The 12,787-nt window shown below is 36.6% G+C and overlaps 1 protein-coding gene across 7 annotated transcripts in view; it reads left to right on the forward strand.

Moving 5' to 3' along the window:
• AGO3 (argonaute RISC catalytic component 3) overlaps window positions 1-12,787 on the forward strand; it is a 128,947-nt gene that overhangs the window by 29,730 nt on the left and 86,430 nt on the right. The window contains exon 2 of one of the 7 annotated variants that reach the window (XM_004740798.3): window positions 8,143-8,207. The exons of 5 other annotated variants lie outside the window; for them this stretch is intronic. In XM_004740798.3, coding sequence (XP_004740855.1) covers window positions 8,158-8,207 — 50 coding nt within the window. In that variant the 5' untranslated portion in view covers window positions 8,143-8,157. Of the gene's footprint in view, window positions 1-8,142; window positions 8,208-9,664; window positions 10,609-12,787 lie in introns of those variants that run through there. One more of the 7 variants, XM_045064191.1, reaches the window with a different exon arrangement.

Consider the following 12,787-nt stretch of genomic DNA (forward strand, 5'->3'; position numbering starts at 1 on the left):
ACAGGAGATGCAGGCTTAGGGCTTACAGATATCAGTGGAGGGTGGAGGGTCTTAGTTTTTCAGAGAAGTTCTGAGGGACTAACGCAGTGTCAGTAATATTAAGTAAAAAAAGAAAAAAAATTATTTACTAGATTTGTTCCTTCTATCTAACTTTTTGTTTTTGATAGGGATAAGGGAGTTATTTGTGTATTATGTAAGTATATATGAAATTGGTGCATCTGGGTGGCTTAGTTGGTAAAGCATCCAACTCTTGATCTTAGGGTTGTGAGTTCTAGCCCCATTTTAGGTATGGAGCCTACTTTAAAAAAAAAAAATTAAATAGTATTAAGTTTCACATGTAGATGTTCAACATATTGGTTAAATTTGAGAGAAAAATATATGTAATGAATTGGTGTGTACATTCTGGCTTTCAATTTATGATCCTGTTGACTTCCCTAATTATATTTTGTCTTCAGGTTGCTTTGTTGTGTTACATTGTTTGCCAGTAGGAGTAAAGGATCTGTAATTTAGATGTTTCCACATGGAAATTTTTTATCTCGTATCTTTGATCAGAGTTTTCATAGGACCTACAGGATTTCTTTGAGACTCCTAAAGGGTCATAAGTCAACTTTCTACTTTGTTAGTAATATTGACTTGATTTTAAGTCAACATCTGCAAAACTTATTCCCTTTATTCCTTCAAAAGACTAGCTTTTATCTTCACCTTTTGCAGTATGTAACTTACCAGTTAAAATTGTTGCTGGGCTTTTGAAATTGGTTCAGTTGCTATACTTCAATGGCTGGAGTTTGAAAAGTTAGAAGGAATTAGATAGAACTTGACAATTCCTATTCTGTATTAGTTAAACAGTTATAGGTTAAAATGCCCCAGTATTGAAATCAACACGTAGGAGGTTTTTCTTGTCCATATGCCACATGTTCAAATATTTGGTACCACGGCATTAATCATTATAGTAGACTTATGGGTTGTAGCCAAACAAGTTTCCACTTTAGTCAGAGGGGTTTTCTTGGACAAAATACCCAGGAAATGCTTGTGAGTCATTTTTTGAGTCAGCTTCCCTACTTCCGATTTTCTGTCTTCTTGTCCTTTCCTCACCCCTTTAGGGTATGTGTATATAATGCTTTTTTTGCCAATAAGATTTTGATTGAAAATGATCATTTGGTACGAGAGCATATTTGTTAGGCAGATTTTAAGTGTTTCTATTTTTTTTTTAACAACTAACTGATCTTGGGGCCTGGATGGCTCAGTCATTAAGCGTCTGCCTTCAGTTCAGGTCACAGGGTCCTGGAATCGAGCCCCATATCAGGCTCCCTGCCAGGCGGGAAGCCTACTTTCCCTCTCCCACTCCTCCTGCTTGTGTTCCTGCTCTTGGTGTCTCCCTCTCTGTCAAATAAATAAACAAAATCTTAAAAAAACAAAAACCGGGCGCCTGGGTGGCTCAGTGTGTTAAGCCGCTGCCTTCGGCTCGAGTCATGATCTCAGGGTCCTGGGATCGAGTCCCGCATCGGGCTCTCTGCTCAGCAGGGAGCCTGCTTCCTCCTCTCTCTCTGCCTACTTGTGATCTCTCTCTGTCAAATAAATAAATAAAATCTTTTAAAAAAAACAAAAACCAAGTGGATGATCTTTATAACTAAAAACCAAATATTTTTAGAACTATTATGACCTAGAGTATAAATTCTGTAACTTGAGTTTTTATGCTGGTTTGTCCAACTGCTAAATATGTATGCAGGTAAGCCTCAAATAGGTTGTTAGATACTTATTCAGAATCATTAGATAGTAACATACATACATAGGGAAAATTATATAAAAGCATTATTTTATGACTGCAAGATCTATTTTAAACATGAATAGATTTGGAGGAATCTTGAAATAGTATTAAATTCTGTTTGAATTTTTTTGGTTCAGTTTTCTTTTATAAATGAAACATTAATTTTACTGTTATTATTACTACTGGTGTTGTATTGTGATTTGTGATAGAGTGCCAAATATTTGTACATATTGCATACAGTTGTCATGCGATACTGACGATTGAATTTTTGAAGGAAAAAATCTATATTGAATCCATTTTGGCTTTTAAATAGAAATCTCAGATTGGAGTGTTGGAAACAACTCCCTTTCTGCTGTTATTAGGAATGTCATTGACACAGTGTTATAAATAGGTAATATGCCAAGAGAGGGACATACTTTTTTAAAATAACTTCATTTATACAAAATTCACATACTGTATTACTCACTTGTGTAAAGTGTACAGTTCAATGGTTTTTAGTGTATTCAAAGAGATAGCATACAGCCATCACCACAATAAAAGTTTAGAACATTTCATCCTCTGAAAAAGAAACCCCATTATGGGCTTCTAGGTGGGTCAGACTGTTAAGCAGCTGCCTTTGGCTCAGGTAATGATCAGTGTTCTCAGGGTTCTGGGATCAAGCCTCATGGTGGGCTCTCTGCTCACCATGAGCAGAGAGAAGGGGGGAGCCTCCTTCTCCATCTCCCTCTGCCCCTCCCCCTCCTCATATGTTGGCGCGCGCGCTTTCTCTCTCTCTCTCTTTCAAATGAATAAATAAAATCTTTAAAAAGAAAGAAGAAAGAAACCCCATTACTCCTTAGTAGTCACTCACCATTGTCTTCCCCAGTAGCCCCTGGCAACCACTAATATACTTTGTCTCTATAGATTTTTTTTAATGTTTTTTTTTTTTTTTAAGATTTCATTTATTTATTTGTCAGAAAGAGAGAGCACAAGCAGACAGTGGCAGGCCAAGTCAGAGGGAGAACCAGGCTCCCTGCGAGCAAGGAGCCCGATATGGGACTCGATCCCAGGACACTGGGATCATGACCTGAGCCGAAGGCAGCTGCTTAACCAACTGAGCCACCCAGGCGTTCCATGTATTTTTTTCATTTTTTAAAAAGATTTTATTTTATTTATTTGTCAGACAGATCACAAGTAGGCAGAGAGGCAGGCAGAAAGAGAGGAGGAAGCAGGCTCCCTGCTGAGCAAAGAGACCAATTCGGGGCTCAATCCCAGGACCCTGGGATCATGACCTGAGCTGAAGGCAGAGGCTTTAACCCACTGAGCCACCCAGGCGCCCCTGTCTCTATAGATTTAACTTTTCTGGGCATTTCATATAAATGGAATCATATAATATGTGGCCATTTGTGTGAATGACCTCTTTCACTTCACATGTTTTTAAGGTTCATCCATGTTGTAGCATGTATCAGTACTACCTTTTTATTACTGAATATTATTCTGTTGTAAAGATATTTTGTTTATTGATTCATCAGTTGATGAACATGTGTCGTTTGCATTTGGGGCTGTAATGAATAATGCTGTGAACATTTGTGTATAAGGTCTTGTGTGGACACATGTTTTCATTTCTTTTGAGTGTATTGCTAAGACTGGAATGATTTGGTAACTCTGTTTAACCTTTTGAGAAACTGCCTGACTCTCTTCCCAATTGGCTGCATCATTTTACATTCCAACTAACAGTGTGTGATGATCCAAGCATCTCCACATCCTTACCACCATTTGTTACCTATCTTTTTTATCATAGCCTTCCTTGGAGTTTTAGGTAGCATCTCATTGTTATTTTGATTTGTATTTTTCTGATGGTTGATGTTGGGCATGTTTTCATGTACTTATTGGCCATTTGTATATTTGGAGAAATGTCTGTTCAGGTCCTTTGCCCATTTTTAAGTTGGATAATTTGTCTTTTTGTTATTGAGTCTTGGAAATTCTTCATTAGGTATATTTAAAAGTCCCTTATCAGATGTAATGATGTGTAGCAATGTTCTTCCTTCCTGCCTGTTGGCCTTTCACTTTCTTGATGGTGTCTTTTAAAACACATTTTTTTTTTTATTAAGAAGTTAATTTTTTCTTTTGCCAGTTGTCCTTTTGGTATCATTCCTATAGAGGAGCATAATTCTGATTAAAATGCTATAAAGAACATAACCCAGAAAACACTGCCGGTGAAAACTGAACAGTGTAGTTTTGAGTATTTAGCTATCTTAGGGAAACTGTACTGTGCAGTATATGTCAGTTAATAAGCAAGTTTTATTTTCCTTGTTAGTTAATGACTTGGAGGATAGGAAAGCTAACAGATGGTGATTATTTCAGACTTAAAAATTCTCAACAAATTACTCAGTAATAATTAGTCTTCTAGCTAATATTTCTACAATATATTTGAAGTTGAAAGATACTTTTATAAATAAATATATTCCTAAACATCAGGGACTAATAGGTAGAGTTTATTCCTAACATCTGTCTATTTGTGTGGATCTAAATTATAGTAACAGCTGTGTAGTATTCTTAGGCATGTAGCATGATTTGCTTATTTTTAGTCTGCTCCACTTTTTTCTTAAATTGAGTTAAATCAATTTAAACTAGCTGTCTGGATTTACCACATGATTGTACCAAGGTAGAGTACTCTCTGGTACTGGATTTAAAGAGTATATGGATCCTGACTGGAATTAAAGTTTAAATTCTGCAGTAACTTTTGAAACTTAAAAATCATTTTAGGATCCTCCCTATGTTTTCATTCATGTTTAATTTTTTGTGCCCCTTTTTTGTATCAGGTCTCGTGCTAGGTTCTGGAGATAACAAGGTAAATAAGATGTGATCCCTGTTAGAGATTTCATAATCTGTATGTAGTGACAAGTTCTGTGAGATATGCACTATGTGCTGTGGTGAAGGAGCAGAGATTCTTGCTTTTAGTTTGGAAGATGGGGTGTATATATATGTGTGTGTGTGTGTGTGTGTGTGTGTGTGTGTGTATATATATATATATATATATATGGTATCTGAACTAAATAGTAGAACAAAAGAAAGAAAAATCTATATAGAGTGGATATAACAAAACCATGACATGTTTATGTAAAAGAAATAGGCCAGTATGAATAGAGTACCTTGAGTATGAAAATTTAACCAGGGGTAAGTTGTGAAGGGTGTTTTTTTGTTTTGTTTTGTTTTGTTTTTTAGATCTGTTTGAGAGCAAGAGACAGTAGGGGTGGGGAGGAGAAAGGGAGAGAGAGAGAATCTCAAGCAGAGTCTCTGCTGAGCATCGAGCTGGACACGGGGCTGGATCTCAACCTTGAGAGCATGACCTGAGCCCAAATCAAGAGTTGGACACTCAACCACCTTAGCCACCCAGGCACCCCGTGAAGGGTCTCAAATCCATGCTAAGGCGTGTGAATTCAGAAACAGTGGAGAGCCATTGGAGGCTTTGAACACACAAGGAGCATCCATATTTTAAAGCATAACTAATGGCAGGGTGGCAAATTAATTAGAAAACAGAAAGACCAGGGGCACCGGGTGGCTAAGTTGGTTAAGCCTCTGCCTTCAGCTCAGGTCATGATTTCAGGTTCCTGGGATCCAACCCCGCATTTGGCTCCCTGCTTAGAGGGGAGTGTGCTTCTCCCTCTCCCTCTGCCCCTCTCTCTGCTCGTGCTCGCTCATTCTCTCTCTCTCTCTCTCAAATGATTAAGTAAAATCTCTTAAATAAAAAAAAAGGAAAGAGGGTGCCTGGGTGGCCCAGTTGGTTAAGCATCTGCCTTTGGCTCGGGTCATGATCCCAGGGTCCTGGGATAGAGCCCCGCATTGGGTTCCCTGCTCAGCGGAGAACCTGCTTCTCCCTCTCCCTCTGCCTGCCGCTCTGCCCACTTCTGCGCACTCGCGCGCTCTCTCTCTCTCTCTGTCAAATAAATAAATAAATAAAATCTTAAAAATAAAAGCAGTGGGGAGGAGAGAAAGGAAAGAGGAAAGACCAGAGTTCTGGAGAACAATGGGAATGCTGTTTGCAGTAGTCTAGATCAGTGGTCTTCAAATCTTTGATTACTCATCCCCATCAGTTAAAATGTGTTTGACATGGACTGAACAATAAATAGATAAATAAATGTATATGTACACATTTAACGTTTTTAAATTTATAGAAATGCACCACTATTCTAACATAACTATAGAAAAATTAAAGGCAGAAAACAATATTTTGAAATAAACTATATAATAATATATTTAATAATTTGAAATTTTCAGATTCATGTACCAAAAATCAGATTGAATATATGCCACACACTTGAACTGAAGTAAGTTATAACATGCTGAAAGTGAGTGAGTGAGAGTTCCATTGTTGCTTCTTTTTTTCTGATTGAAATATAGTTGACATACAGTGTTATATTAGTTTTAAGTATACAACATAGCTATTTGCAACTCTGTAAGTTATCCTGTGCTTATCAAGATAAGTGCATTTAACATCTACCACCGTACAATGTTGCTGCAGTACACTTTTAACTCTTACATGTTGCAGAAGTCCTGTTAGTCTCTTAGGGTTCCTGTATATCATCTGTTACATCTGATCATCTAACATGGGCTAAGTGAAGACCTCAGTGTCCATCCATATCCATGAATGTTAGTAAATCTTAATTTCTTTTTTTATTTTTTAAGAATTTATTTATTTGACAGAGAAAGATCGCAGGCAGGCAGAGAGGCAGGCAGAGAGAGAGAGAGGAGGAAGCAGGCTCTCTGCCGAGCAGAGAGCCCGTTGTGGGACTCGATCCCAGGACCCTGAGATCATGACCTGAGCCGAAGGCAGTGGCTTAACCCACTGAGCCACCCAGGCGCCCGTAAATCTTAATTTCTAATTGTTAGATGAAAATTAAATATAAATACTTCTAACTTCTTTCCCCTCATACTCTAGCATACCCCATTGCATCTCTGATACATACTTTCCTAGATTAAAAGTAGTGTTTTCTAAGACTTAACTACCAGCAGTGGCAGTGGGGATGAAGGAAGAGCTTAGATGTAACATTTAGAAGAAGAATGAATGATTTAGGTGTGGAAGGAAAGGGAAGAGAGAAGAATGACTTCCTCATTCCTAGTTTGTGCAATAGTGGTAGCTTTAACAGAAATACAAATGGTGAATGGACCAGGTTTTTTATTTTCTGTTTTGGATATTTGGAGGTTGAATTATATAAGAAACATCAAAACAGAGAGGTTCAGTAGATTATTGGAAATAAGTACCTAGAGCTCAGGAAATAAGTCAAGATAAAGATTTGAGATATATCAACATGTAGGTGATAGTTAAAGTTAGGGAAAATGAATAGAGTCATTTGTGCTTATCAAGATAACATCTAAGATGTTAAATGCACTTATCTTGATAAGAATGGATCTCTGGGGATACCATTATTTCAGGTTTGTCAATGAAGACACTTAGATCAGGAAAAGTAGGAGAACCAGGACAAAGTATAAGCTGTTTCAGAGAAGGTAAAGAAAGGATTGTGAATTTCAAGGATTGATCACAGTGGCAAATGCTCAAAGAAGCCAAGGTGTAAAAGCTGAAAAGAGACCGTGTCTTTTAAGAAGTCAGTGATGGCTAAAGAAGTGTTCTAGAATCAAGTTGTTATTGTAAACCAGATTGAGATAAAAAGTGATTTCTCAATCTGAAGTAATCTGTCAGTTATCTGGGAATACTAGTAATGTTTACTATATTGGATTAGCAAGTGTAGTTATATAAAATTATGAAAGAATTCATACCCATGTGAAATGATTTTGAAGATCGTTTTTAGTAAAATGCTCTGGTGTACTACAACTTTTATATTATAAAATACTAAAAACGTGATCTAAAGTATTACTCCTTTTTTCCTTACTCTGTATCTTTTAAGCTTTATGTTGATGCAAAAGTATTCATTGGCTACCTTCTCTGTTACTTATTGAAGAGTTATGAAGATAAATTCAGAGTTAGAAGGATGTAAGGAGAGACCACCAGCTGTTTTAGTTGTGTTTTATAAGCAAGCCTTGGGGTGATTTTACCATCTTATTGTACCTTAGCAGTCTTCCTTTCTGTCTATACTATAGTGACAGATTAATTTATTGGAGCTGTGAATACTAAACTGATGTGAATAGTCACTTTCAGGAGAAAATACGATTTCATACCTTCTTGTATTGACTAAAATAATATTTCCCGTTCTGCTTTTTGAGAGCAGAGAATAAGAGATAACTAGAAATGAGATAAAGGTGGGTCTCTATGAGCACATAGAATGATTAATAATTTCTTCTCCTTTTTACAATAAAATTTCCCTCTCCTACCATTTTTCTGCTGTATGAGTCAGGTGGTAAAGTGGAACTTACTGAAACCAATATTAAATTTTACTTTACAGTCTGTGCACCAGAGCATGATGGAGTCAAAAGACTTGGTACCAGAATGTAGGAAGTGGTGGTTGAGGTAAGAGTGGGAAAGGTAGGCTGTAGCCCTTTGTAAAACCTAATGTACTCAGGTAGGTTCCATTTTTGAAGTAATCCCCAGATATTCTTAAGGCTTTTTAAATTCTATCCCAAGGCTCTACAAAAATGCATCATATCGTACTTTGCAAGAATTCTTTCCTTTTCAGACTAAGGTCATTAGTTAAAGGAAACCACTAAAGATTGGTTAGAAGTTCTTATCCCCATTTACTCAGATTTTCTTTTCCAAATTGGCTTTCCTAAATACTGCTTTAGAAGTTAAAATATTTTGCATATTTTGGTAATTGTAATTTTACTACAATATACACTTAAAAGTTGTACTAAAATTTCTACATTTGAACAGAAGATCAAAGGATTTTCCCCACTGATACAATAATAAACAACTGCACCTTAGACGAAGTTCCACAACTGTGACATAAGAAAATTCAGTTCACAGTTTATGTTAATTGCCAGACTTCATTCTCTGTATTAATTTACTTTGATACTAATACATTGTGATGTATCTGTTTGTTGTTTGGAAGACTTCAGTATTTCAATATCATCTTGAAGTATATTTGTGAGATAATCATGCTTAAATTTTTACATAGAAATAGTATCATTGCTTTTTCACCCAAAAGTTCTTTCACTAATATTCCATATGATCTCTGTAACAGCCCAGAGACTATAATCCCATTTTTTTTTAAAGATTTTATTTATTTATTTGACACAGAGAGATCACAAGTAGGCAGAGAGGCAGGCAGAGTCGGGGGGCAGTGGTGGGGGGAAGCAGGCTCCCTGCTGAGCAGAGAGCCCAATGCAGAACTTGATCCCAGGACCCTGAGATCATGACCTGAGCCGAAGGCAGAGGCTTAACCCACTGAGCCACCCAGATGCCCCTATTATCCCATTTTTATTGATGAAGGAACTAAAGTCAGAGAGGCAAGGTAACTTTCATAACAACATAGTGGCAGAGTGGGACTAAAGAGTCATGTCTACTTATTTATCTTCCAGTGCTTATGTTAGCACATGTAAAGGTTTCTTAAATTGACAGTTTTCCAGTTCAGACTCTCTTCATAAGACAGTGAGCACCTTTGCTGCTATCCCTCAATAGATGATTAGATAAATTACTATTTTAGAGTTTTTCTTTAGTTCCACATCCCTGCCTGATGAACATCCTAATACATTACTATTTGTCACAGTATCTTTTGAGATAAAAAGAAAAATTTGCAGTTCCTTGATTTGTCCTTTTGTTAACTTGCATACTAAAGTTTCATTAAAACTCTAAATATAGGGATGCACGGGTGGCTCAGTTGTTAAACACCTGCCTTCAGCTCAGGTCTTGATCCCCGGAGTCCTGGGATAGAGCCCTGCATTGGGCTCCCTGCTCAGTGGGAAGCCTGCTGCTCCCTCCCCGACTCCCCCTGCTTGTATTGCTGTCCCTGTCTCTCTCTCTGTCAAATAAAAAAAAAAACAAAGAAAAAAAAAAATCTAAATGTATCAGTTACAAAATATTAGTGAGAGATTAAAGAGATAGAATAAATCATGGTCCTTAGAAAAGCTTATTCCCTTTGAAACATAGATTTTAGCAGTTACGAATTTAAAAGTAGTTTAATGTTAGAGCTGCCCAGTATATATAGAATTCTAACACCATTCTGTTAAGGCTCTGAGAGCTTGAGTTCAGTGTTTAGTGTAATTATTCGTAAAGAAGTTTTTATATCTGATGGCATGGTAAAATCTGCACTGTTTCATTATTTGGTACTCTCCTAATTAAATTTTACTGTTAGAGGGGATTGCAGAGATTATTCATTTTAGTCTTCTGGTTGGCATCTTCTAGGACATAAATGCTCCTTGAGCTACTCTAGCAAGGATGAACTTACTTTATATGAGTGTAATCCACTTGGGAATAATCCACTTGGGAATAATCCACTGGTGTGTAAGAAATGTAGGAAATTTTTTTCCCAAAGCCTAGCTCCTTAAATCTTTCCAATTATTTGTGAGTTTTATCCTAATTCTATCCTTTCATACAGGGTAGATTTTATGCTTAATGTATCACATGACAGTCCATCAAAATAGCCAGAGCCTTCTGTAATTTCCTTTGAGTCTTTCCTGTTCCAGTCCTGAAGTCCTTATTAGTTTGATTTATTTTACCCATGTTATATGAACTTCTGTCAGGATTACCTTCTGGTTATGTTTCATTTTTTAGGGTCTTAAATTTTTCCAAATCGAACAGAATACTTCAGAATGTGAAATGACTATATATAATATGTGATGGGATGGTTACATGCTTTGTACCGGGCACTTAAATATATGCACCTAAATTTTTTAATTTTGAGGAAGCTACATCCCACTATTAGCTCATTCTGGATTTAAGAGTCATCTAAAGCCCCTTTCCACAAAAGCAGTGAGTAAGTTCACATCCTCTAATCTGTTCTTTTTGCAGTTTTCTAAACAAATGTTTAGATTTTACAATTGCCCTTATTATATTTCATCTTCATTGAGTTCATTGTTGTAGTGTTTTAATAACTTTTAACACTCTCATTTGCTTTTAGCGCTCTAGCAGTGTCTACTAAGGATAAATAATTTGAGGGTTTTTTAACTAACAGGTATTTTTTTCTTATTTACTATATGTAGGGCACTAGATGTATTTCTTTTGTTTATGGTATTGATAGTTTGGGGGACCACTTTAGAAGGCTATTCTGATTAAAAGTTTCCATGAATGCCCTAGTTAACTTAGAAAAAGAAAAGGAACTTGCCCTGTCCCATGTTACAGTATAATAAAACACTTTAGTAATTGTGAAAACATATGACACTTATTTAAGAACAAATAGACTACTGGGACAATATAGAGAACTCAAGAGCCAGATTCATTTATATGTTGAGAACTTACAAAAATAGCTTTTTATTTATTTTAATGTGGGGCTCAAACTCATGACTGTGAGATCAAGACCTGAGCTGAGATCATAAGTTGGACACTTAACCAACAGAGCCACCCAGGCACCCCAAAAAATGGCATTTTAAATTGATTGGTTATGTATAGACTATTTAGTAGATGGTGTGGGACCACTGGCTTACTGTATAGAGAAAAATAAAATAGAGTCTCTTATATAACACTGTTTATAAAGAAAGACCTCAGATGGGGCGCCTGGGTGGCTCAGACTGTTAAGTCTCTGCCTTCAGCTCAGGTCATGGCTGAAGGATCCCCAGGACCCCAGGTCCTGGGATCAAGTCTTGAGTCGGGTTCCCGGCTCGGCAGGGGGCCTGCTTCTCCCCCTCCCTCTGTTGCTCCCCCTGCTTGTGCTCTCTCTTTCTTTCTCTCTCTCTCTCTGTCAAATAAATAAATAGATAGATAAATAGATAAATACATACATACATCAGATGGACTAATGGCCAAAATAATATAGATCAAACTATATACATGTGTGTGTGTAAGCTACGTATATAGGTAACCTATATATATAGATAACTAGAGATAGATATAAAACTATATATAGATAACTATATATAGAAACTATATATATATAGGTAACTATATATATATATATAAAAAAACTAGAGTTAATAAAACAATTTGTAATTTAGTATTAAGAAAGTAATTCTCTTTTTTAAGATTTTATTTATTTATTTGAGAGAAAGTGAGAGGCAGAATGAGCAGAGAGGGAGGGGCCAAGGTAGAGGGACAAGCAGACTCCCCACTGAGCAGGGAGTCTGACACAAGGCTCAAAAGCATGAAACCATAAGGTAAAAAATGATTCATTTGATGATTCTCTATTAAGGATTTCATCTCAATAAATACATAGATATTGTTAACAGGCAGAAAACATTTGGAACATATTTGCAATAACTAAACCTATTAATGAATTAATATTGGACTATCAGGCTATCAAAGAAACTCCTTCAATTCAACAAGAAGACTGGGATCCCAATAGAAAAATGAGCAAAAGAAACAAACAAGGAATTAGCAAAAGAACAGTACATGAAGGAATGCTCGAATTCATTAGTAATAGGAGACATCCCAATTAACATAACATTTTAGTTTTATGTGCTAGGCTAGCAAAAAATAGAAAGCAGAGCTGCATAATAACAAATCTTGTCTGGGATATGGGGAAATAGGATCTCCAGAAATGTAGATCATATATCCACTCTGGAGAACAGTTTGGCAGTTCTTCATAATTTAGTTGATAAAATTCATTTGGGCCTGACGGTTTTGTTCCTGGGTATATAGCCAGAGATTAATTCTCACACAAGTCCATAAAGGGATATAGTAAGAGATACTGCAATGCGCCGTTGTTTTTGGTGGCTTGCAGTTGAAGCCTGGATTGTTAGGTGAATGGATAGACAACATATGGACTACTTTGCACTAGTGAGAAACAATGAACTAAGTGTCCCACAGCAGTATGAATACATTTTTTAAACCTAGTGCCAGAGGATAAAGGTGGGAATATAAGCAAACAGAAGGATGTTCATCAAACACTTAGAAGAGATAACTTACTGGAAAGAAGAAGGGAATTTAGGAAATGGAGGTGGAAGGAAAGAAGAGAGATCTCCTACAGATGAATGATGAAAATAAGCCATGAATTGAGGAGT

Source organism: Mustela putorius, unplaced genomic scaffold, assembly GCF_011764305.1.
Source record: "Mustela putorius furo isolate JIRA1106 unplaced genomic scaffold, ASM1176430v1.1 tig00003853_pilon_pilon_pilon, whole genome shotgun sequence".
Classification (NCBI taxonomy): Eukaryota; Metazoa; Chordata; class Mammalia; order Carnivora; family Mustelidae; genus Mustela; species Mustela putorius.